The sequence below is a fragment of the Primulina eburnea genome, chromosome 17 (assembly GCF_022965805.1).
Source record: "Primulina eburnea isolate SZY01 chromosome 17, ASM2296580v1, whole genome shotgun sequence".
NCBI lineage: Eukaryota > Viridiplantae > Streptophyta > Magnoliopsida > Lamiales > Gesneriaceae > Primulina > Primulina eburnea.
Genome location: NC_133117.1, coordinates 2312906 through 2340878, shown reverse-complemented (window position 1 = coordinate 2340878; position 27973 = coordinate 2312906). Strand labels below are relative to the sequence as shown.

The 27973-nt window shown below is 32.4% G+C and overlaps 2 protein-coding genes and 1 long non-coding RNA gene across 3 annotated transcripts; 1 reads left to right on the top strand and 2 right to left on the bottom strand.

Annotated features, from left to right (window-relative positions):
- Nucleotides 1-2472: 2472 nt before the first annotated feature.
- Nucleotides 2473-9642, bottom strand: LOC140817674 (uncharacterized). The gene is made up of 11 exons (XM_073177383.1): nt 9194-9642; nt 8468-8582; nt 8157-8267; nt 7464-7636; nt 6261-6587; nt 5438-5563; nt 4500-5249; nt 4280-4378; nt 3493-4159; nt 3300-3390; nt 2473-2825 (listed from the first exon to the last, which is right to left on the bottom strand). Exons 1-11 carry the CDS (start codon nt 9464-9466, stop codon nt 2666-2668), a joined length of 2892 nt encoding a protein of 963 aa, XP_073033484.1. The 5' UTR covers nt 9467-9642; the 3' UTR covers nt 2473-2665.
- Nucleotides 9643-15571: 5929 nt separating this feature from the next.
- Nucleotides 15572-18827, bottom strand: LOC140818161 (probable LRR receptor-like serine/threonine-protein kinase At2g24230). The gene has a single exon (XM_073178041.1). The coding sequence runs from the start codon at nt 18342-18344 to the stop codon at nt 15777-15779; it is 2568 nt and encodes an 855-aa protein (XP_073034142.1). The 5' UTR covers nt 18345-18827; the 3' UTR covers nt 15572-15776.
- An 8557-nt stretch (nt 18828-27384) lies between these two features.
- Nucleotides 27385-27973, top strand: LOC140818737 (uncharacterized). Its single transcript, XR_012115049.1, has 2 exons — nt 27385-27551; nt 27641-27973. It is a non-coding gene; the product is annotated as an uncharacterized lncRNA (long non-coding RNA).

Genomic DNA, 27973 nt, shown 5'->3' with positions numbered 1-27973 from the left:
AGACCATGTCACAAGATATCTACTCTAATAATTATTTGAGAATGATACTTTTGTTGTTTTTAATATTTTGTTGGATGTTTAAAAATAAGAAGGAAATGGTCATTTTGTGAACATATCATGACACCACGAATATTTATTCTACTATCGACATTTATTATGATTTTTTGATTTGTTAAATGTAACAATATTGTAGTCATTTTTTTAAAAGGTTATGTTTTGAGTTTTAATTTTATTATGTTTAGTTTAAAAATAATGATATTATGGGAAACGATGATATTTCGAGTATAAATATGATAGGACAATACTAAGATAGTAATCTCCATCGAAATTTTCGTTGAACTATCAGAAAGTTTTTTAATAGATGTTAGTCTCATCTCAACCAGATCAATAAGAGTTTAACACTTTCGTCCTCTCAACTTACTTCGCCAGGGGTTCTCTCTTTTTTTATATGGAGTCTTAGTCTTTATAATATAATCGAATTCTAAAACCCGTGTGGTTCAACCCGAAAAGAAACTGTGGCGATGTAAAAAAACATTACAATATCAGTGCTACTCTCAGTCATAGATTATTCTATTTCAGTCATTTTAATTTTCTTCACAAATATTTGAATCAATTTTAATGATATTTTGCTCTTTTATATTGAGAAGAATAGAATGAACAACTATATGAATTTTTTTAGTGTAATTGTATGATTTTTTTACCAATCTTTATCACAGTAATTGGGTTTTCATTTGTTCTACAGATATAAAAATATATAGAGTATTATTGTTAAAAAAATAGATATATAGAGAATTGATTTTGTCAAAATTAATAAGTAAAAAAGAGTGAAACATTAATGAAATAAAAAAATATATATAAAAATATTGATTAACAACGATAAATATTTTTTATATATATTATTATTTCTCTAATAAATAGATATTCCAAAATAAAACTTTTTATGTTGTGTTCATTAAATTTCGAGAAAATTAAAATTCAAAACGAATAATTGTTATTATTTTTGGACAAATCATCTGGTGAAGGAATAGTAACATGAAGGAAGTTAGTATCGACGTGGGAAGTTGGTTTAGACCAAGTCTTATCCAGGGCAAGTCAACTCAGACCTGCCATTATTAGCTTCATGTCCAATGGAATATATATATATATATATATATATATATATATATATATATATATATATATATATATATATATATATATATATATATATAGTTTTGATATGCTGCACACCTACCGTGCACACTTATGTGAGCACTGATGATGTGTCACTCACCCATTGGATATGATGAAATATAGAAAAATTACGCATCCAATGGATGAGTGACACCTCATCGATGCTCAAATAGGTGTACACGATAGGTATGCAACATATCAAAATATTTTATATATATATATATATATATATATATATATATATATATATAGTTTTAATATCATGTACATCTATTGTGTAATAGATAGTTTATTTAGATCATTTATTGAAAAATATTATTTTTTATGTCAAAAATAAAATTGATTTAATTCACAGATAAAATATTTTCAGAACAAATGTCATCTCGAAGATGTTCATATACATTTTCATTTCATGGGCATTCTCCCTTTAACTTTTATACTTGGTTCTATATTCATGGAAGTTTTATTAAGTTATTTTTTTCTAAAAAATAAAATTTAGATATGAAAAAGGTCCTAAACAGATATCTTAACTGAGGTAGCTATTTTCTAAAAAATAGTTTTTATTAATGATGATTAAAATTATATATATATATATATATATATATTATTTAAATATATATACATTCAACAATATAGATGAGGATAGATCAACATTTTTATTAATTCTAAAAAAATTAGAAAATGTGAATACAAGATTTGGTTGTTTCTAAGTTATAATTATGCTAAATAGATTTTTCTGTTCAATTTCTGTTGAATTAAAATGATTACATTTGTTTGCTAAATTTCAATAAAATTTAAAATAAATAAATGGTATGTAATTTAAATTTACTAAACATTTTTTCCACTCAAACGTTCACCCCAACTCCCAAAGCATGTGGGAAACTTTGGACGAAATGATTGTTTTGTAGTGAAGACAACTAGACAAAGGCAATAATATAAATTTCGACGTGCAAATTTGCTCATCAAATTAATTAATTTCATCCTCGTTAATTGTATTCCAGCTTTTATATGTTCAAATTTGTTATTTTTTTAATTTTAAATGAATATATAACGTTACTCTTAAAAAAAAAAAGTGGAAAAAAAGCTAAATCTATTTTTAGAAAATTCGTAATCTATACTTATTTAAAAGATCGCACACACTCTCTCAACGAGAATCAGAGCTAATTTTCCCAATTAAATACAACCTCAACAAAAATATCTTCGAGAACCGAAATATTTGCTATACGAGGAATACAAGACAAAAGCACATAGATTAGATGGTTTATGGTCATTCATAATTTCATAAAGGGACCAAACAAGAAAGTTATTGGATAGTGCATTTCTCAACCTCTGCTCAAAATGAGGCAAATACAACAAAAAATTGCCATTATAATTGTTAAATTTAGTTCTGGGCAGTGTAACTACCCCCAAAAACAACAAACTTGCGGCAGATTGATGTAAGAAAGAACAAGGTTCTCTCGCTCGAAAAGCGCTCTATGTTGACACTGGTCCATCATATCCTAAATGGCTGGTTTCCGGAGTTAGATGGGTGCAGCTTCGCTCTCTTTAGTTTTGCATTTCTTGTTGCAATTTCTTGGAATAAATTCGGTTCATCAAAGCTAATCTTGGGGCCCCGTATCTTCTTCCTCTTCCCCCGGTCATATTCCTCATCCCTGTTGACCACAAGTATTGGAAAAATAAAGTTCATGATTTTGTCATACTCCAGATGCATATACCTTTCAAATCATAAACTTCTAGTGGACTGACATATTGTTCACAGCCAATAACTGAAGTAAAAAAAAGGTAGAAAAACCAAAAAATGTCACGATTTTATCCATTGATTGGACAAAACCCTGGATGTGATCCTGCTTCAGAGACAACTATAATATTTTAACAAAACTACCATAAACCTTTCGCGATAACTTGAGTGTGAACCCCGAATGCTCACCTAATTGTCTCATCGTCGGAAACAGATCTAAAAATTTAATCTCTTATCAAAAGTATTAGGCAAAATAGCTTTTGCAGATCAGGAAACAGAAGGATATCATGTTTGCATAAAAAATAAGCTCAAAATTCAATTTCAAATAAGATGATTCTTGACCCATATGTTTATTCAGCACAGGGCATCAGAACCAGTTGGGACTCACCATTCATCCCCAATGTAACCAATCTGAGAAGGCTCCGATTTTGGTTTCATATTTTCTGGAAGAAAAACATTGATGCCATCCCACCGGGCAACTGAAACTCACACAATCAAAGGTAAATAAATAAATTATGATTTTCCTGTCGATGGATAGATTAGGAAAGAATATCAAATGCGAATTTGTAAAGGAATTTTACCAGTTGTCTCTTCGAGCATTGTCATTGCAATACCATTCTGTCTTGATGCCCTTCTTTCTTTCTCTGAATTATCAGGTCCTTGAACAGCAGCCTTCCTTAATTGTGGCGGATTTACGGTTGCATGCATGGCACCATTCTGACCAACTTTCTCACCGCATCCATCATCATTAACATCACCGATAACATTACCGTTACAACTAATGTTTTGTACATTTGAGTTTTTATCTCCATCATTTGAGCGGTAATCAGCTCTCTCTCTTTCAGAGTGAGTATCATGATCATCGGGTAGAAGTAATGATTTGTCAGAATTAGATTGCACAAGATCCGATGGTGAGTCAATTTTCCTCAACAACTGTTTCAAATTGGGATTCTTGTATTGCAGAGAGTGATATTTTCTTCGCCTCTGCCTCTGCTTCTGCTTCTGCAGGGCAAAGGCCACTCCGAATATCATGTTAAAACTCAGCGACATTCTGGAAACCTGACACTTAAAAAGCTTCCCTTTAACTTTGAGTCGGGGTACTTTGTTATTTGATATACCATTTGGCAAGCTCTCTGAGGTGGCAGGTAAATGCAACGAAAACTTGGATTGGTAATCAGTCCCCTTTTGTACGCCTCCATGAGTTTCTAACGAGGTTGGATTACCAACATTCCCAGGTGAACCTTGCACCTAGAAACTAACAATTAGAAACATGGCATAACACGTTGGAGAGGGAGAAGGGAGAGGATTAAAGCTTCAGATGTCAACAAATGCATTATCGTCGATGCCGCGCACCAAGATGAGAGGTACCTGAGCCTCTTCAATTCTGCTTCGCTTTGCAAAATTTGAGTAGCCCTTTTTATTTGATGCTTCCTCAATTGTTCTTGGGGCCATAACTGTGCTATCGCACTTAAAGAAATAATCAAGTAAGGGTTAGTGACATACAGCAATTGCTGAGAAAAAGGGAAAAACGGAATGTTCATTAAGTCAGGTGAAAAAAAAAAAGCCGTGTCAGGCTGCAAGTAATTACCATTATCAGATTTGTGGCTGCAATGCTGCAAACATCTCCAGATGATACACCAACACTGCTGTTCTCTGGCTGGTCAGCTGTTTTACCATGATTTTCGTTGGGAGTGTCCTTGTAGCACCTTGGTGGCATGGGCACAAATTCACTAGGTTCTTTCTTGTTAACCGAATCCTTCGACAGATTGCAGTTTGGCAACTGCATAGCAGATGCATTCAAATCTTGCACAGCACTGACACCCTTTTGGCTGCCAATAATTTTGGGAGCATCACCAAAACTGCGATTACAATAAGAGACCTCACAGGTTGAACCTAACATTGCTCGACTGCCAGAAGAATTGCAATTGGCAGCACAACAGTCCACTGAATCTTTTACTGGAGGCACTGATGATGAAGGTTCTAATTGAGCATCCCTCCGTTGGGACACATGATCAACACCCATAGAGCAATTTACATTCTGAAAAGATATTCTTTTAGGAGGCTCCTTCAGTGAAGTGACGGTACGTGTCCCTCTATCGGATAAAGCAACAGGAATAGAACCATCCGACCTCTTATCAATTGAACCATTTGGTATCTTTCCCATCAACTGCTGGTTAATATTAAAATTCACTACATTTTCAATGGCATTCATGGCTGCCTTATTTTCTTTCTGGACTACAGCAACTGGTTTCTTTGTACTACAATTTTTCCTATCACGAACATAAAACAACATGTAGGCCTTTTGTTCAAGAACCTTCCTCTCATTAACTTGGACAACCTATTAAAAAAATCACAATAAATACAAATTATAAGGACTGGCATATGAACTTGATTCACATACAGATGATTATATAAAAAATAAAAGATAAAACCATTTTAACTGAAATAGCAAATCAGAACACGAATTACCAAGAAAATCATGCATTCAAATATGTTGGTTGTTTGTAAAACACTGTTACTTCATACCTGATTGTCATCTAGAGAATACCACATGCCACTTGAAGTGCGAACAAAGCAGTAGTAATGTCCAGAATGAGTGCTCCAACCAGCATGAACAAGAACACCATAGAGAGTGTAACTGAGATCCTCATCCTGTAAAATTCAAAATGGACAAGTATTAAAAGACATCGAAATGTGAATCATAAAGCCAAAAGAATGAACAAAGCAGGACATAGATGTCAGGAATGGCAAGCATACAAGTTTTCTTAAATGTTGCTTAAAACTAAGACTTGTATATAATTAATAACTATAACTGTCTTTCATATATATATTCCAGCATTTGAATCGAAGTTAGCCAACATCGGCAAAAACCAAGTATACCAAAATATCACATTTATTGCATTCCAGAGATTCCATTTAATCGTTACCATTCCCAGATTCAGTAATTGAGACAAAATCAAAGAGAAAGTACTATGTTAATTGCAGACAATGAACTTCAGGGTAAACTCGTCAGGTATCACTACACAATCAAAGCAAGTAAAAATAATAATAAATTTAATCAAAGATGAATGTGCTTCATATAGTTTCATAAGAAATCCAGTACCGTGTTGAGTTCAAAGGACTGGGTATCATTTACTTTACTATAAATTAACCACCACACCCCCACCCCCACCCCCCCCAAAAAAAAAAGAAAACGATGGTTTAATTACAGAGCTGGTTCGAAAGGAGAAAAGAGGAAGAAGAATTTATGCTTAAATGAGCTTCATAGGAATGATATGAGCATAGATTTGATAGATGTATATAAATGTAAAAGCATAACAATAAAAAAATATTCATGGGTAGGACTTACATCAGGACCAGTTACAAATGGTTTCAAGTCCAAGTTGGGGCTAAAAGAAATTTTCTTATCAATTTTCTGCCCTTGTATATGCGAACCAAATCGCTTCAAGTGAATGGTAAGCACATGAGGTGCCTTGTGAATTGTTAGCTGCTTAAGAGCTTTAACTTTCTGTTTGCAGTCCTGACATTGGTACTGCCTAGCACCTCCATCCAAAAACTCTTTAGCTGTAAAATGAGCAAGTGCCTTGTGCAATGAATCTGCTTTTGCAATTTCCAAACTCAAATCCAAGAATGGATCAAACTTATTGGAGCAAAAGAAACACTGCATGCATTTCACCTAGAAGAATGACACAACAGTTAACGCCACAAAATAAAGACAAAAAAGGACCCTTATATTGGGAGATAATTAGGGATGGCAACTTTCCGTAGGGTTTGGGTCCCCGTGGGGAAAACCTGATACGAGGACGGGGATCCCCGATTTTCTCGGGTTCGGGTTCGGGTTCGGAGAATTTAAGTAGTTCGAGGCGGGTATGGAATTACAATCCTCATTCCCAATCCTGCCCCGAAAATTATATCAACAATAAAATAATATTATTATTAGTATTAATAATATAATTTTATTATTATTTATAAAATATTAATAATAGGATTACTATCCCCATTCCCAATACCATCCCGAAAATAATATCAATAATAAAATAATATTATTATTAGTATTAATAATATAATAATAAAATTATTTTTTAAAATATTAATAATATTATTATCATTAATATTGATATTAATATTAATATTATCATTAATAATAATAAGTTTTGGTTTGAGAAAATCCTGAACCCGCCCTCATCTTGCCACGTTCATATTTTTGAAACTAGGATGGGTGCGGGGATGGGAAGTTGATCACCGCAGTTTCGGGTTCCGGGTTCAAAAAAACGGGAATGGGGGTAAGGATGGAATTCGGTAACGGGGATGGAAATGCCGCCCCCGCCCCATTGACATCCCTAGAAATAATCGAATGGCAGCATGTAAGGTACCATGCAAAGTATGAAGCAAATAAATTACACTTGACCATGGAAATTACAAGTTGTTATTTTCTCAAAAAAAAATTAAATATGGTGTTTAGCCATTTTTCTTAAATTGGCTGTGAAATGTGGAGGAAAAACCTCCATAAACATTTTCTGACACCTATACATTTATAAAAGCCACAAATTACCTGACTTCTAAGGCGACCACCAAATATCTTGTGGACTAAACTTTTCTCGTAAGCAGTATGTGATTCACTAGGCACTCCAGATGGTAAGCAGCATTTGTGCATGGATTCTAGTAAATTCACCATATACTCATGTGCATCCTCTTGTCTAGCATTGCGAAAGCTACGGGATATACCTAATATCTCAATAAAGGGTTCAAACCTTAACAACAAAATCGAAGGTTCAAAGAAGCTAGAAGCCCAACCTGGAAACTAAATAGACAACATCGTAACAATGTAGAGATTTATGATGAGTTTCTTCAAATATTTTGAGGAAGAAAAATATTTGGTGATAAAATTAAAGTACGGTTGTTTCATGATCTTAGTCACTCGGCAAAGGTCACTCACAGATATCAAGAAAAATAAATGATATGATAAAGACAAGGAATGTACTAACCAAGCTTTAAAGAAATAACATTTCTATATAGTCAAAAAATGCTAAAAGATCAGCCAACCATGTAACAAAAATCAAGAAAATTAGGAGAGCTCAAAAATGCAGCATATCATTTAAAATGAGAAAGAAAAAAAAAAGAAACAATCAAAAAAACAAAACTTCAATGATCAATCTAAGATTAAAATGATCCGCTTTAAGTTCAAATCAACAAGAGACCCATTATCTTCCTATTATAAAAAATGAACGCATCTTCAATAGGATACAGCGCAAGTTGGAAACAAGATCTTTAGGCTCTAATATTCTCCCAGTTGATTGTAAAGCACGGCTTACATGTTTCTGTATTGCACATAGAGCACAAAATCCAGCAGTGCGACCTTCATATAGACCATGAAAGTAAAATCAGAATGAAGAGCCTCAAAAATTTTCCAGAATGAGAAAGTGACCGAGTTCAGCCAATGTAGACAGAACATAATATAAAATGAAGGTTACAGAAAACTTAATTAGGCGAGTTTAAAACTCGTTTTTATTTCTGAATGTAGGGCAACAACAAATTCGTAAAGAGGGAGAGACTCACAAGAATATTGATGCCTCCCACTCTGTAGATAAGCAGCTAAGGGCTCGGTATAAGTCAAACATTGCAAAACCGAGTTAAGGAAACAAGTATTTCCAAGATTGCGTAATCCAGCACCCTGAAATTAATAGTATAAGGCCTATATTCATGCAGTTTGTTACAGAAAAAGAATTTGCAACATCCCGAAGGTACACTTTCACCACCTTTATAACAAGGAAACGATAAATTATTTAAACAATCCATAGATTATATATGATCTGCATTCGTTTGGCAAACCCATATCAATAAATTGAATCAATGACTGTTGCCAACAGATGGAAAATCAAATTACATGGGCTCATTAAGCGATGGATAAACATGTCACCAAATAAAAAAGTTGAAATTGAACGTATTTTTTAAGCTTAACAATCAATCCACTGATAAAAAAAATTCAGTTATTCCTTTCCTTGTTACAACTCTCGCAGTCCGCAGATCCTAACTTTAGAAGGTCGAACTATAATGAAAAATAGAAAAAAGACGAAAAAGGAAATGAAATCAGAGTATCTCATTTAAAAAAAATCAACAAAAATAACAGATAGGTAGATTCAAGCACACACAAACACACAGAAGTAGACCTATGATATAATATGATCACAAAGTTCAGAACTTTGGAGCATAGACAGCAAGTACACAACAAAACGCATTCAAATAAAGTGCATTATATTGAAGCGATGTCATGAAACATCTCACAATTCTGCGGAAAGTAATCCCCAAACTAAGCTCCGGATCCAATCCCAAATTCTCCGAAACCTTCGGCATTTCGCGTTTCACCGCCAACTCAGACACCTTATCGTGCTCTGAATTTGGATTCAAAGTCACCAGATTAAACCCAAAACTGCAATTATTGCTGAAACCATTATACGTCTTCCTCGCCAGATGGAACTCGATTCTCCGATCAAGCACCGCCGCAGAAGAACACGGCTCCGGGTCGAGCGCCGCCTCCGAATGCATCACAATCGCCATAATAGGTGTGAAACCTCGATCAAAACCCCTCCTTTTTCCTTTCTCCTTCGTATTATCAGCAATTTTTTCTATGGGATTGAGGAATCTGTGCGCGTGATTCGAGAGGCGATGACAGGGGGTTTGTTTCACCCTGAAAGGAGACGGAGCTGAAGCCTCAACACTTAAAACCCTAAAAAAAAGTTTGTCTGTCACGCGTTTATTATGCGCGTTGCACTTGGACTCGTTGAAAATATCGGTTAAATTGGTTCCATTTCGATTTTTATTTTATATAATTGGTTAACTGATTTAACAGATATATTTCAAATCGGTTCGATTTTGGAACAGAAGATTCAACAGTCAAGTTAACTTGATCTCATTTGACTTTATTTGGATGTCGATAGTCATATGCCAGGTGATTTTGGATGTCGATAGTTGTAGCAGTTCCTTTCGAAAATTTTGATATTGTTTTGGATTTTGTCCTTGCTAAAGATACTTCTATTCTTTTACTAACATTTCGTTCCACCAAATTTGCACTTGCCTGATTAAGTATTTTTTTGTTTGGTTCAGACTGTTTGCGATTATCCTCCTCAATCTACAGTCTAACATTCAAGTCCTCATGTTCCATATCTTTTCATTTATATTTGACATAATTTTTGAAATCGTTTCATGACAATGGAAGCTTCTCAATTATCGTAGAAACTTGGAAGAGTTCATTTATTTGCATACTCTTGGCATTCAAATCATGTAATGTATATCTACTGTAACTCTTGAACTTGTGCAATAGCATATTTGGAGTTCACAATTTAAAACTCTAGAGAATTTATCCAAATCCTCATTTTCGGATTTTATTAATTTTTCAAGGGTCTCCATTTGGGTTAAGTATGTATGAATGAGAGTATTATTGGAATGTGTGGCCTCTTGAGAAGTTCTCGTGTATCAAGCTGTTGATGTTGCGCCGCTTAATCAGGTTGACTAGGTGGACCATACAAGAGTGACGTCAGATCCGGGTAATACTCTGCTGGAGACATGACCGACGGTAAGGAAATGGTAAGACTGGTCTCTAAGATATATCGGTACAGAATATATTTTTTTGGTATTTTGGTATATACCGAAAATATTTTTTTATTATTATTTTTTTAAAACTTTAAGTTCGGTATACCGACAAAATTTTCGGTGTCGGTATGGTACCGGTATGAACATTTTTCATACCGAATGTGCGGTATACCGAATTTTCGGTATCGGTATGGAAAAAATTCCATACCGATATTTTCGGTACGATATATTTTACCGTAGTTCGGTACGATATACCGTACCGTACTCACCTCTAGTCAAGCTGCTGATGTTGCGCTGCTTGGTCTTGTTAACTAAGTGGTCTATGAAGAGTGACGCAAGATCTTAATAGATAATACTATCTCTGTTGTGGACATGACCGATGGTAGAGAAATGATAAGACCGGTCAATGAGGGATATGAGACAACACCAACAGATGGACACACACCTCCTTAGACTGATGGGTCTAACAGCACAACCCATTAGCAAACCAGTAGTGCACTCATGCTGCTACAAGTATAAGAAAATAAAGTTGTGTTTTGACTAATATCTATAATTTTTTGTATCTATAATGTTTGGTGAAGTAATAAACATTTAATCATAATATCCATAATTCTCTAATAGTTTTTATTTAACTATACATGTCGTATAACATGTTATTCAAAAAGTTGAGGATATAATTGTGGCATCAATAATCATCATTTCCCTAAACCTCATAAGTTGTTATCCTGTCGTCAGTTTTTTTCTTGGTTATCGTTGAATCCCTCTCATGCAAAAACCTTACCAGATTCATGGCGGTGAGAAAATATCATATTTTGTTGCCGTGTTTTGAAGTCGTACCTGCAAACTTCTCGGGTTTCTCACCATATGTCACTCGAACATTCACTAAAAAAAGGGCAGAGGATGAAGAACTCGTTTCAGAATGCACAGTAAAAATTTCTCAAGATTGTTGGGTATTTGAGAGTTGCAAATCTGAAATTGTTGAGAAGTTGTTGTAGGTTATCTCACAACAAGCACTAGAACAAGGCACGAACAAAATGTAAGTCGATACTATATGTCAACTCTAACTCTTTAAGACGAATTTTCTCTACATGCAGTGCTTATGGAACACAACAGTCGTCTCCCAAGTAAAAGACTTTCGTTTTGTGATACGAGCATTCCAACTCATAAAATCGGACGAACTTCTAGATACTTTTTGAATTGCTTTCAAGGCTATACACAAAAAGGTTAAATAATATAAATTTGGTAGTTTTTTTTTATGCAATATGCTCTTAGTGATGTGACTGATGTCTAAAAAAAATCATTCTGCAAAATTTGAGAGTTCTATTTATAAATGATGGAAATTTTTAAGTCCTTTGATTATGGCCACAACATGACATTACATAGAAGGGTTATGACCCTCCATGATGAATTTCCATACTTTTTCTTGTTGAGTCTTGATAAGCCCAAATCATATATAGATTTTAGGGATACTATTTTATAATATTTTTGCTTATTTGTAATTATTATCTCTAATTATGTGCTTATCTGAATTAATTTTATAATATTCGTAGATTTGAATAAAATATGAAAAATACCTAATTTGGCAGATAAGATGATTTACAAAACTTCAAAAAAAACAAAATACCAAAAGAAAGGAAATAAAGTATTCTTATATTTTATTATCGTGAGAATATTGAAGTTTTGGAAGAAAATCTATGCAGATATGATAGAGAGGAAGCCTCAAAACTGAAAAATAAAATCTCTACGATCTTATCTACAATATTTAAAAATGAGATGAATTTCAAGGAGTTAGAGGATTAAGCCCATGAATAATTGTAAAAGACATAGTATGTGAGCAGCAAGAAGGGAGGAGCAAAAAAGAGTAAAAAGAAAAAGCAGCGCGAAAGGGAGCAGAACAGAGGAGGTGAGAGAAGATAGGAGAAGAGAGAGGCGTGAGAGAAAAAGAAAGAGTAGAAGATAAAACAGAAGGAGGAAGTGAACAACAGAGAAGGATAAAAGAAGACGGAAATGCAAAACGGAAAAATAGAAGGCTACAATGAAGACGACAAAAGACTGCACATAAGACATCTACACGGTGGAAGATAAAAGGCAGAAGTATGAGGAATTCCTCAACACACACCAAAAATCACTGAGAACTCCTCTTATTCCTTCTTTATTTTGTTTTCTTTTATGAAATTAAATCTGAGTTTTCACTTTTCTTTTGAATTTATGAAATAAATTTCTTTAGACTAAGACCACGATTGAACCGAACAATACTTTATTTGACAATTGGTTTATTTTCAATTTATAATTTTTCTTGATTTTAATTATTGATTGGTGTTGGTTTAATATTTCTTGTTAATAGTCTGATCAACTATTTACATGTTTGTTGATTAATCACAAATCAGAAGATGATTGATTAAATATAGCAACAAAGACGTCATCAACACATGGTTAAACTGACTAGAAATAGTATTCGGTTTCAGTGTGTGGTTTTAAGTGAAAACTGAAATCCCACAAAGATTTAATACATTGAGATATAATTAAATTCAATTAGAAATAATTGGGCTGTTAGATTTAAATATGTTTATTAACTCGAGGAATCGTTTAATAAATAAAATTGAGGATTTCATCGTGATTGTCAAGAATTAAATAATTGATTGAATTTTAACTATTTCAACATAATAGAGTTTGGTACCGTTGTGCGTCTTAGTTCTTTATTTGAAGTTAAACCCCTCTTTGATCGTTGAATTCGTCGTTTTTAATTGTAATTATTTTATTTAATAGCTTATATTAATAATTCACATATCATCTTTTTATTTATTTTATCTAGTTTAAATTAAGTTATAAATTTTTTAGTAATTAAATATTAGTCTCTGTGAGATCGATATTTGGACTCATCATCCATTTACTATAAATTGACATAGTCCGCTTGCTAGATTTATTCCCAACCGAAATCATCAGTCAAGTCTTTAATGAGCTATCTTCGAAAATTAATTTTTCATTCACCGTAAATAAGATTTAACAAATTAATATTCTAAAATTTTCTACTCGAAAATTAGATTTCAATTATCCGACCAATTTTAACTTTTATTGAACGAGCCTACACGAAATAATTTTCCAATATTAATTGGTCTAACACTACATTTGTACTTGTTTACGATGCAAATCTCTATGTAATATTTTATTTATATAAAATAAAATAGAAACTCGTCACACTACGTATCTGAGAGGACTCATAAATGTATTTGCCACAAAGTGTATTTAACAATCGTCTTCCCATTCCTAAATGATACCAGGCACGTACAACTGATGAACGCGACTCCATGACGGGCCGGTACAGTGGTCCTCCGATGGTTTGTTTTTTTAGTATTTGGTCGAGATTTACTAAAACGAAAGAGTGTCGTATCAAAATCTCGAAAATACATGAAGAAAATCACGAGAAAATATCAGTGTTCTAAAAGGTCCGCTTAAGCTTGAAGCTCGACAAAAACGCCATGTTTCGGAGAAAAGCGGAAAGAAGCAGTTAAACTGTAGTTTGATCGAATTAAGCGTAATTAAGACGTTTAATTAAGTATGCTTAAACACAATTAATCGCATCTATTTATTTTTAAATTTTTTATTTTGAAAAATATGTTTTTTATTTTAAAATAATAAATTAGTTTTATAATTTAGATGTTTATTTTTTTTAATTTTAATTATGATTAAGAATGTCTGATAACGATTTGATAAATATTTATTATTTTTTTAATGTAATTTTGATATTTTTATACTTTTATAAATATGAGAATTAATGCGTCAGACTTAAATTTATCATATTTATGTATTATTTTATCTATTTATTGGTTTGAGATAATTACAATTACACTAAAAATAAAAACACTTTTTGTAAACTTGTGTTAAGCTTGCTTAAGCTTGAAAAGTTTGAAGCTCGACATCCTCGTTTCGAGAGATTAAATTTTTTTTTTTTTTTCAGAAAACGATCAATTCTGAATTTATTTATGACTACCACAACTTCCTGAGGCAGATATTTGTCAATGAAAGGACATTATCCACCGACGGACTTTGTAAATCTAAACTGAGGAACAATTTAGTGTGGTCCGAAGCCTAATTTTACATTTACAAAAGTAAATGAAAACAATTTACATTATTTTTTTAAAAAATAAATCAATTTCCATTATAATTTATCTCCCAAAGGATTCGCCCTATATTCCATCAAACATATATCGTTTCTCTAGTGAAGTAGTTTTTATAATTTTGCTCCGAGAAATAGATTTTCTTGCCTACTAACTTGTTCAATTTTGAGTTTTGGTACAATAAGTTTTCAAATTTTAATTTCGGTACATTAACTTTTAGTTTTTCGACTATTTTGAATCAATTACTAATGTGACACCGTAAAATATTGATGTGATACTAATACTAAAAAATGGTAAGTTACATCGAAAATTGATTGACTTGCCAGCATTTTGACCAAAATATATTGAAATTAAAAATTAGTGTACGAAATTCACATCTCGACAACTTAATATATCAAAACACAAAATTTGATAAATTAATAGACCAAAAAAATCATTTTTCCTTTTTTCTTATATATATATATATATATATATATATATATATATATATATATATATATATATATATATATATATATATATATATATAAATTGACTAGGTCTTGTGAGTCGATCTCACGAAACTTTATCTGTGAGACGAGTCAACCCTACCGATATTCACAATAAAAAGTAATACTTTTAGCATAAAAAATAATATTTTTTCATGTATAACCAAAAAAGAGATTCGTCTTACAAAATACGACCCGTAAGACCGACTCACACAAATTTTTGTCATATAAATATACATAAATTTTGAAGAATTTTTTTTTTTGTAGTTTGTTTATTTTTTTATATAGGGGTGAGACTTCATGACATTGTGCTAAATATCATATTTGATCATAATAGAAAATTGTTTCCTACCTATAACTCATTAAAATAAAATCTTAATCTCAACTCTATCAATTCCAAGCATTTGTCGTTGTAGAAAAAAATAGGAAAAAAACACTGATATCAAACAAGTAACTCAACTATTGTAAATTTAATAAAACGTAAATAAACATCACGTTTCGATCGCCTTCCGAGCAAGGATTGACACAGAATTACATAAATGGTCTCAATGAAATATAACAAAGTCCCCTTGGACACTACTGCTGCTATACAATCTTTTATAACAAGGTTATGAAACCAACATAACAAATAACAAAAATTGCTGAACAATCAAAAGATTATCAGATTAACTGTGTTCATTGTTTGATCAGTTCAAGATCTTTAAGCAAACCAACTACCTGCTGCATGCTGGGCCGCTTTGAAGGAACTTCAGCAGTGCAGAGGTATCCGATCTTCAACGCCTCGACAATTTGACCCTCGGGAGCTGATCCACGGATCTTTGTATCAATAGCACACGATTCTTTGTTCCTCCTCACTAACCCTCTCACCCAACTTACCAATGTTGCTTCCTTTTCATCCGGATAATCGTCTCCAACAGGCTTTTTACCGGTGATGAGCTCAAAAAGAACCACCCCAAATCCATAAACATCAGATTTTGGAGTTGGCGCCTTTGGGGAGTTTCTCTCTGGATCAAGTAACTCTGGTGGCATGTAACCTGGTGATCCACGAGTAACCTCATCCTCGAGTTCGCTACCGAAAATCTTAGCCAGCCCAAAGTCCGATAATCTTGGCTCCAAGTTGGAGTCAAGATAAACACTGCTTGCTTTGACGTCTCTGTGAATGATAGGAGAGCAGCCGTGGTGAAGAAATGCAAGTGCCCGAGCCATGCCAAGTGCAATGTTATGTCTAAATTTCCAAGTCACTAGTGACCCCTCGGAGCCAACATTTTGTATCCCATTATTCTCATCGTCCCAAGTGTCCATGCTCCAGTCTTCTGTAGCTTGAACGCCAAGAGGCAAATCATACAGCAAGTTCTGCAAGTTTCCATTTTCCATGTACTCATAAATGGCAATCCTCCGATCTCCAGCCAAACAATAGCCAGCTAACGGGACCAGATTCGGGTGTTTGATTCGACCAAGATGTTCAAGCTCTCGTGCCGCTTCCTCGTCTGTCAATGTGGATCCATGAACCAAAACTTTGACCGCAACATGAATTCCTCCAGGTAATACTCCACCATAAACGGGCCCGAACCTCCCTTCTGCCAACAAGGTCCCCCTATCAAAATGAGAGGTAGCAGACAAGAGATCTGCAAATGTAAAATTCAGCAACGGTTTCTCAAAAACTACAACTGGCACAGATGCCGCTTGCTTGATATCGGCCACCCAAGTGGTTGAATCAGTCTGGAATGAAAATGGTCCCGATATAACTTGTTCGTCCCTGAAGGATTTCTGTTTCACAACCCACATTTTTGTTTTCCTCCGACATCGAAAGGCTAAAAACAGCAATCCCACAAGCAAACATATCATTGATAGAGAAAGAGCTAGAGCAAGCTTTAATCCTCGATGCCTCGAAGATTTTCTTTTGAACAGGGCTGAGTTTGCAGCAATTGGACAGCTGCTCACCGATCCAATGAAAGATGATTGGAGGACTTCAGATGAAATTTGTGATCCACAGAAACTTAAGTTGTTGTGAGAAAAGTTTACCCTTTCCATCTCATGGAATTTTCGGATGAGCATCAATGGGATACCCCCTGTAAGATTGTTGTACGAAATGTCTAGAACTTTAAGATTAGCGGTAGCAAGAGAAGGAATATGGCTGCTAAGATGGTTTTTGGATAGATCCAGTGTTCTCAAATGGATAAGTCGTGAGATACTACAAGGAATAGGACCAATCAAATTAGTTTCAGACAAATTCAGGTACTTTAAATTGGTTAACAAATCAACATTCAAGAAACCTTGTTCGGTAAATCTATTGTGGGCAAGATTAAGGTGAATGAGATTCTGTGATCGATTCAACCCAGTGGAAAATTCCCCACTAAATTGGTTTTCAGACACATCCAAATACCGTAAATTCGACCAGTTGAAAGTGGAACCTACAATTACCTTGGCAATGTGACCTTGAAACTGGTTTCTGCTCAAATCTATCACCTCCAGCGGCCCTTCAAAGACACCAACAACAGAACCTTTAAACAGATTGTTCGAAATGTTAAGATGGACGATGGAATTCATCCCTAAGAAATCCGAACCCCGGCCAGAAATTTCATTTTCAGCAAGATTCAAGAATATTAAGTTAGGGAAAGCCGCCCCGAAACCTTCAGGAAGACGGCCACGGAGCTTGTTTGCAGATAAATCAATGGAAACCAACCACGGGCATTGAGTAATTCCCGACGGAATTTTCGATTCAAAAACATTGTTACTGAGATTCAGAGCTTGCAAAGTTGGGATGGAGCTTACAGATTCAGGGATACTACCAGAAAAGGCGTTGAATGAAAGGTCCAAACTTTGAAGTTGCCCAAAATTGCCTATGTTGTTAGGAAGATTTCCAGATATTTGGTTATATGAAAGGTTAAGACTCTTGAGTGAGCCTAAACTCCAAAAATCAAAAGGCAGGGCACTGATTTTATTATTGCTAAGATCCAAGTATTCAAGTTTTGTCAATTTCCCTATAGTGGTTTCAGGAATTACACCAGACAAACCCAAACCAGAGGCCTCAAACTTAACAATCTTTTCACCTTTGTCATCACAAGACACAACTCTCCAAGAACAAAACGAGCCAGAGAAGCCATAGTCTTCCGATGGATTTTTTCCCATTTTTTGCAAGAATTCAAAGATATAAAACACATCCGTATTGGGTTGTTGGCAAACCACCACAGGCGTAGAGGAAAGTGCCAAAACTAAAAAATAAACAAATTTTCCTAAACCCATATCAACTTTGCCCTCCAAACACAGAATACTTAATTCAAAATAAAAGCAAAACCTCCCACCCTTCAAGACTCCAACTTTACCGCCATTGATGCTTCTACAACCCTTCCTCCTGCAACTGAAACCCCAAAAAATCCACAGCCGTCGCCACAGCAAACCATTCAACAAAGAACTTGAGGCTGTCAGAAAATATAACAAAATGGGCTCTGTTCTATTTTCATAACACCAAGAAAACAGTACAGCAACACAACACGACAGACATTACCATTTTGAAAGCTTCTACACACAGTAGTACATAGAACAGTGGAAACAATTGAAGTCTAGGAGTCCAAAGATAAGACAACAAACGTGAGGAGCATAAATGTCTAACCTTGGAGAAATTCTGAAACTCAAATGAAGCCAAGAAAAATACAAGTCGCTATATATTTCAGACATACAACAAAAACTAGAAAAGCTCCTCACAAAGTTTTACAGAAAGGTCATTTTAAATGAGAGAAAAACGTGGCAGTGGGTTACAACTTTTAACAGTTTTACAGGTGATGGTTGTGCAGTAAAAAAGTGAATTTCGAGACAGTGGGGTGGTCAGAAAGCGGGCTTCATAAATGATGAAAACTAATGTAAAGAAGGTGAGAAAAATCAATGTTTTCTGCATTTTAGGTGTCTCTCCATCATCAATTGTTTCCACGTTTCAACTCGGATTGCTCCAAAAGAATTGTAGTGTTCAAAACTCGCAATATCAATTAGCTTTTACAAAATATTCTATTCATTTAAATAATTAATGTTTTTTTGTAATTTAATTATAATTATAATATCTAATCCATTTTAAAAACAAAAATTCAAGTACTATATCTGCAATTACATATTTAATATAATTGTTATCCAAATAATAATTAAAATCCATAACAAAATTTTATTAATCAACTCGATCTATTAATGATCACGATCTATTAATGATCATATTATGATCCCAATTCATATAAATAATCAAGCCACCTGAATATTTGGAAAAGTAATTTCTCATAACATCTAAAGTTTAAGGATCATTAAGGTTCTCGACCACACTTTTATGGTTTTTTAGTGATATCTATGTCCCAAAAATGAGATAAATCTCGAGTTCGATAGACCGTGAACACAGTCCTAGTGTTGACAAAAGCATCATGTTTGTGGATTGCTGGTTTAATTCGAGTAGGTCTTTTGCGAGACGATCTCACGAATTTTTATCTTTGAGACGTGTCAACTCTACCGATATTCACAATAAAAGGTAATACTCTTAACATAAAAAGTAACATTTTTTTCATGGATGACCCAAATAAGAGATTCGTCTCACAAAATACGTGTCATAAAATATAAAAAAATATTTTATTCGTTTTACTTGTTCAAGAAATTAAAATGGTAAAGTAATCTAGTAATAGAGTTTTCTCCCCTTTCGATGCGCCTAATATAGCATTCAAATATTCTACCAATCCACCAAGTAATTCAAATCGTTTACCCATGGAAAGATGTGTGAGACAAATGGAAATATGCCTTTCCGAGTGCTTTTCTTTTACCTTCCAAATTAGTCTATTTTCTTTCCCATTTGTCATGCTGATACTTCTTACCGGGTAGTCTATTTTTATATATGAAACAAGAAAATATATAAAATAGATGTCTTATTCAATTGTAACACTATTTAGCATAGATAGTCACTGCTTGCTCAACCATCTCAACTTCTGGCACTATCACAACTGCATCTTCTGACAAAATTATTTCATGTTCTAGCACATCTGTTTCTTGCACAGTCTTAGGAATATCAAGCTGCTCAATAATAGAATAGAACCAAGAGCATAGCCAAGATTTTAAAATAAGGTAGGCTGGACATTGAAAATGTAAATATTGTTTAATATATATGTTTCGTTCATCGACATATACAAATATTTAATACAATTTGTATGACAAACTATCTAAAAGGAATTTTATCTAAAATATATCATTCATTAACATAGATGGGATATACAAATCTAACAAAATTATTAACATATAAATACATACCATAACTTAATACGAGATTAAACTACGATTCCATCGTATATTAAATATGAAATTACCTTTTGTTATCAATAACTCAATGATAATTATCCTGTTTTAATTATTGTTAAATATTTTATTTATCAATAATACAATTAGGCTAAATTCCGTGTGTGTATATATATATATATATAATACACCAAAATATTTAATTTCATAATTACTCTTCTTACTCTACTAAAAACTCATCAAGTCACTCCATATTTTACATAGAAAAAAATCTAAACAAAATTTTCTTTTAAATCGAACAAATTTTCTAAATTTAAAATAATTTTGTTTTAATTATTTAATATTATTTGATCAAATTTAAAATAATAATAACACATACAACGCGAGTACATCTTTTATTAAGCGGAGTTTGTGAGATAGAATCAGGACCCCATCCAATGGACCATTCCATCGGACGAGGAATTAAATTGGTGGTCCACCAGGTCACCAAAAGTTATGAATCTTGTCACATTTATCGTCTCCCATCATTAAAAATTATTAATTTTTGGAGGCGACTATTTTTTTAATAAAAGTCCAGAGATTTTAATAATTAGGGACTTTAAATTAAAGATTGTTTTGTTTGTAATAGGACAATATATATTTTTAAATATATAATGTTTTATGAAATATAGTTTATTTGTTTAACCTATAACACAAAAATAGCTAGTTTACACTTCTTTTAAAAAAAACTATATATATAATTTTACTTGTAAAGAAACACATGAAGGGTGGGGGTGTAATATTTGATATGGAACAAGAAACAACGGCTAAGTTAGAATTTAAAGATAAAATCAACCACATTTTTAATTGAAAGTTCACATGAAGAAAAGAGAGAAATAAATGGACTTGTCATATATTTAATAGGTGAAATACTAAAGAGAGATAAGTGGGTGGTTAAAATCATGAGTTCGGAGAGATGGTGTATTATTATTGGTGATGTGTCATATTTCTACAAGATCAGTCTTGTTAAGTTGTTCTACCTTTGTCGACCATGTCTTCAACAAATGAAGTATTACCCGTTAAAATCCGGTGCCTCTTTATTTACGGTCTACCTAGTCAATTAGATCAAACATCGCGACTTTAGCAACTTGACGCACGACTATCATTCATGCATACTTAACTCAACAAAAACAAAGGCACATGTATGTCACTGATAGGAAGACGATTTGAATCCTCTACTGTGTTGAAACACAGTACCAAGTATTGTGCACTTTTTACACGAGATGATCATATGATTATCTCGTTTAATTTGGTAACTTTTTAAATTTATCTTATATGATTTGATATCCACAAGATGATCACGTGGTCATCTCGTGTAAAAAATGCACAATACTAAATGTTATGTTTTCAACGCAGTAGAAGATCCAAATCCTAGAAAGACAGTGTAAAAACAATTTTTCGGTTAAAAGATAAACTGAACATTAATAAGTAAAATTATATGTTTAAATTATATATTTTCTTATAAAATATTGCGCTTAATTGCTGCTTTACCAAAAAGAATGGAATTGTCCACAATGAGTATTGGATTAAATATATAATTAAATACTCTTTACATTATTCTTGTTTCCAAACAAATAATGAAAATAGATCAGTAATATTGTTTTCCCCCCAAATGTTGAGAAAATGTTGGAATTCTTCAACATATTATACGGTTAATTACTAGATGGATTTCACGATTATTTTATATTCGAGGAAGGGTATCTATCGCATAAATTTCATATTGGGATATTGAACGTCACGATTCTTCGATATTTTTGTATATATATAAAAGTGATATGAACTTTTTTATTAGAATAAATGAGTTTGACAAAAACTTGTGTGAGACGGTCTCACGTGTCGTATTTGTGAGACGGATCTCTTATTTGGATTATCCATGAAAAAGTATTACTTTTTATGCTATGAATATTTCTTTTTATTGTGAATATGGGTAGGGTTGACCCGTCTCACGGATTAAGATCCGTGAGACGGTCTCACATGAGATCTACTCAATGGAGAGTGAGTTTCATGTGAGACCGTCTCACGGATCATAATCTGTGAGACAGGTCAACCTTACATATATTCATAATAAGAAGTAATACTCTTAGCATAAAAAGTAATACTTTTTCATGGGTGACCCAAATAAGAGATCCGTCTCACAAATACGACCCGTGAGACCATCTCACACAAGTTTTTGCCATGTTCTTATGAAGGTGGTAAGATCGATAACAAGAACTAAATGCAAAGCTAAACTTAGAATCATAAGATAAAATGGGGGAAAATGAAAGGTTGCTAAGTTTTTCATGGATGAAAGATTCAAGAAAGAATATTCGATGAGCTTGGACAAAGTGAGAGTGAAAGTGGTCATGAATTCTGAGACAAAATATTCTCTTAGTGTGCGATGTAAAGCTAATGAAAGAGTTTGAAATAAGTTGAATGAAACTTTTGACAGTACAAGTGAACAATTAGATCGATGTTTTGTTTGAAAATTTGGGATTGGATGATCAAAATGCTTGCGATTATGCAATTCATAAAGAGAATGTCCGATTGGATGAGATGTTCATACATAATCCTATTAATGTCAAGTCAACAGGAATTACAAATGTTAAAATAGTGTGTCGTTCATATGATAAGAGCATCTCTTTCACGCTATTTTGATGTTGGGGTTTTGTCTAACCAAGGTACGCTATTTTGCAAAATAGCGCAGTTCCATTTCGTTCCAAACGCATCTACCAGTCAAAACTCATCTACCGATCTATTTTCCAATCTTGCACAAGAAATTGCTTCTCCAGCTCATTATACTATTGGAACAAAAGAATATGACACATGGTATTATTTAGCTGATAGTATTTATCCAAAATGGTCAACTATTATACAAACTATCCATGATCTGCGTGGTCCAAAGAAGCAATAATTTGCGATGAAACAAGAGTCATACAAGAAAGATGTGGAGCCTACATCTGGCATTCTCCAATCACGATTTGCGATTGTGGCATCTCCAGCAAGTGGTTGAAAGAAAAATCATTGGAATGATATAATGAAAGCATGTATTATAATGCACAATATGATAATCAAATATGAACGTAATCTTAGTGCACCAATTCAAGATGCTAGGGAAGCACCAACTCCAATGATAGAAATGACTATCAATGATCATACCCGATTTCTTAAATTTCTCGCTCGATATAAAAACACAAAATACAAATGCGCTAACTATGCATTACGAAATGCTTTAATTGATAATTATGAGATGAATATAATAGTTCAAATATTTGACGTTGTATTTGTAATATGATATTTAATTTAATATCATTTATTGATTTTATTTCACCAATTTCAATTATTTCTATTTCAATTCATATAATATAAATTTCAATAATATATTTGAAATAATTAAAGTAATCATATTAATAATATTATCGTAATTATTAATAATATAATATTATATTTATATCACTAAATTTTAAAAAAATAAATATTTAATAAATAATAAGGAAAGAATTAAATAAACCAAATAAAAATGAATATATATTCTAAAAATATCCTTTTTAGAGTAAGATTTGAAATAAGATTTGAAATAAATATGTTGGAGATGAATATTATATTTGATGTAAAATTACACTGTTTTAAAATAGAGTTTTTTAAAATAAATTTTTTGGTTGGAGATTGTCTAATAGCAAGAAAAGAAAGAGGAAAACCAACAAATTGGGTAAGTTGTATTTTATTTATAATGCTCTATATTAATTATTTGTTCTAGTAACCAATCTTTTTTTTATGTTCTTTTGTTTTTATCCAATAAAATTTGAATAAAAGAAAATGACAAAGTTTATTAGAAGTAAATAATGTCTCGTCTCTACAATATCCCAATGTATCATCATCGCAATGTAGTACTAGTCATCTTTTTCAAACTCCAATTCTAAGTTCAAATCCAAATTCAAATCCAAATCCAAATCTAAATCTAAAATTTTAGACATTTAAACACACAATAAGTGGATTAATTTATTGGCTGCGTTTGGTTGGAGGATAAAATAAATTAATGATTAGTAAGTAAATGATAAAGAAAATGATTGTTGTAGAATTGTAATATATATTATAAAATAATATTATGTTTGGTAAGATTTTTAAGTGTAGGATAATTTTGAATTTTTTGATTAAAGAACAAAATTGCACTTTCTTCTTCCACTCCGGCGGCGGTCCGGCGGCCGATCCGACAACGAAGGTGGCGGTGACGGTCCGACAACGTCGATGCGGCCGGTAGTCAACGGCGTCGACGGTTGCCGGCCGGAGTCGGCTGGTGCTCGGCGGTTGCCGACGACGATCGGCCGGCATTCGGCGGTGGTGGGGCCGGCGGCAGTCGTCTGGTGGTGTCGACGGCGCCGGTCGGTTGTCGATGGCAGCGGTCGTAGTGGGAAGTGGTGGTGAGTTTGGATATAAGAGAAGGGTAAAATTGGAAAAATAGAAAAGATGAAGAGTTGGATCTTATGGGGTGAGGAGTGATTATTTTAACCCACCTAATATAATCTAATCATTCATAAGAGGGATTGACTTGATTAAATAAAAAACATATCAAACACGATATTAGGTCGATCACACCTAATCATTCAAACCAAACGCCGAGGGTTTTCCGTAGCTAAGATAGTGGACAAAAAGATTTAAAGAAAACAAATTGAAAAACATTTAAATAAAAATGACACGTGTCAAATTATGCATGGGTTAGCGTTTTTGGTCGAAGGAACCTCGATTGTATTCAACGTGGGAAATTTATTGACTTTTAATGACTTTTGTAGATTTTAAAAATCTAGAGGTATTCAATCAAGACTTTTGCATACTCTATAGAAGTCTTGTGATATTCAAAATAGACTTTCATTGAGTTTTAAAAAGTCAAGTGGTATTCAACATTGACTTTTATAAACTCTATAAAAGTCTACAGGTATTCAAATTTTCCATGGACTTTTAATAACTCCATGGAATTCATTGACATACAAACATTAAAGCCTAAGGTACAACTACAAATTGTAAAAAATTGTATTTGGTTCACCCCAAAGACTTGAATGAATTTTTAAAACTTCTAACTCTCTCTCTGTCGCTTCACATGACATATCTTCATATCTTCTCTCCTCTTTCCCTCTTCTGTGTAGTGAATTTATCTGGTGAAGAATATCTGAATGTTTTTCCACGTATGTATATGTGAAACCAAAGCAGTAGTTTAATTTAATGGGGACACTGGAAGCATCTATTTCTATTACTCTCTCAAATTTTTGAAGTGTATCTCTATATATATTTTCATCTTTCTTTTTCAAATTTTTCATTTTTTGGCTGATTGTTCATTTAATAATTTTTTATTTTAATAACACGGGGAAATTTTGAATTATATAATTGATTTTGTGATTTTAAATTTATGATTTATACAAGTTAATGTAATATTCAATAATAATAAAAGATGATCAAAAAAATGTTGTTTAATTCTTAATAATTGAATAGTTTCGTAACAACAATGATTTTTAAAATTCATTTTCGTATTTTTAATTAATATGTAAGCTATGATATTTTTATACAAAATTATATTCACACAATAATAAATAATATTATTTTTACATTTATATTATCAATTTAAAAATAAGATTACATGTTAATCAATTGATGTATTTTAAAAAATTTACAAACATGCATATAAACCCACATATATATACATGTAAGGATTAAACGATTTAACTTTTAAATAAGTAAATTTATTTATTAATATAAATATTAAAAATAATTTCAAATTGAATATGTGATATATGTCAATTAATTATTGGTTCAAAGAAATTAATAAAAAATCACATGTTATAGTTAAGTACAAAATTTATAAAATTCTATAAAAAAAAAATCTACAAAAGTCTATAAAAATCTTGCAAAAAAGTCTACATAAATCCACATAAATCTGTTTATAAATCTGTGAGATTCCATAAAAGTCAATAAAAATTTATCAAATCCATAAAAATCTATTATTTAAAAAAGTCATTAAAAATCATCAAAACTCTGAATTGAATACACCCCACTTAACTTCACTTTAGTTCTTAGCGGGTGAGTCTATGCTCCTCCGGGAGCATTACTCCCCTTTCTCTTAATAATGGACATGTGTCTTATTTTATTATATTTTTATTTCTTTTTTATATTTGTTTCTCATTTTCTCCTATTTTTTAATTTTGTTTTTTTAAAAATCTAATTTTGTTATTCACTCTTATTTCTAATCATATTTTTTAAATCATTTTTTGACCATTATTATGATTATATATATTAATTTAAAATTTCAAAATCTAAATACTAGAATTTAAATATTCCAAGAAATTCTTCATATATTTTTATTTTTAATTATTTAAACTAAATTGGAAACAATTATTACTAAAAAGATATATTTTAAAAAAATAAAATAAAATTATGAATTGTTTAAAATAATTTTAAAAATTAATATTAATTTTTACTCTTTTAAAATAAGAGGATAAGTTTTAAAAATAATAAGAATATTTTAGGAGTGATATTTGTTTTTTTTGGATGGAGTTAGAGTAGTTTTGGACTCTACATAATTAATTATTTTCTGATGGACCCAAAAATTAGTTTTTGTTCCAAATAATAATATTTTAAATAAATTAAATTTTGTTTTAAAAATGAAAGTAAAAAATATATAAACACAAAAATTTACATAAATTTTCGCTCAAAAAAATTAAATAGAATTGAAATTAAATAAATTTGTATTTTTTTGTAGTATTAATGAATACAAATATATTAAAATTCAGAATTTTAAAATATCTGATTTTAAAATTCTGAATTTTAATAAACAAATTATAAAATTTGAAAGAAACTATGGCCATTTTGTTGGATGGTTAAAACTCATAAAATTAATGATGAGTTAGAATTTTTTTTTTTGTAAATTCTGGTACTTTTTAAAGTTTATTATGATTTTTTTTTTAAAAAAGACACATATCAATCTATGAGGCGAGGGAGTAATACTCCAGGAGGAGCGTAGACTCGCCCCTTCTTAGCTCTGCTAAGTGTTAACATCTGTTTCTCGCTTGGGCAAATATAGAAACAGGAAACTTCGGGGATCGAGAAATGTCGTCGCCTTGCGCAACCCTTTGTGAAATCCTGTTCGCGGTCCTCCTCCCGCCGCTCGGCGTTTGCCTCCGATATGGATGCTGCACCGTAAGTTTTCGTACCTTCAATTCGTTCGGCGAAAAGAATTACGTTGATCCAATTTGCGCTTTTACTGACGGAGACCCTTGTTTGAACAGGTGGAGTTCTTGATTTGCTTGGTTCTGACAATTTTAGGGTACATTCCCGGGATAATTTACGCACTCTACGCGATTCTTTGCGTCGATCCCGATAGGTTCCGTAATGAAGACCAATATCGGCAGCTTGCTTAGTACATTGGCCCTCTTCTTCTTCGGGTGGTCTGATGTTGTTTGTTATATTTATGTATTGCTGTGTTATTTGTTGTTGGAATTTGTGGTTTGCAAACGATTATCGGAATAATTGTGGATTTTGGTGTTGCGCTTCTTCTGTTTTACGTTTGTGATACTTTTTCATGATCAATTCATGATATTGAATTGGTGAATTTGGTTTTA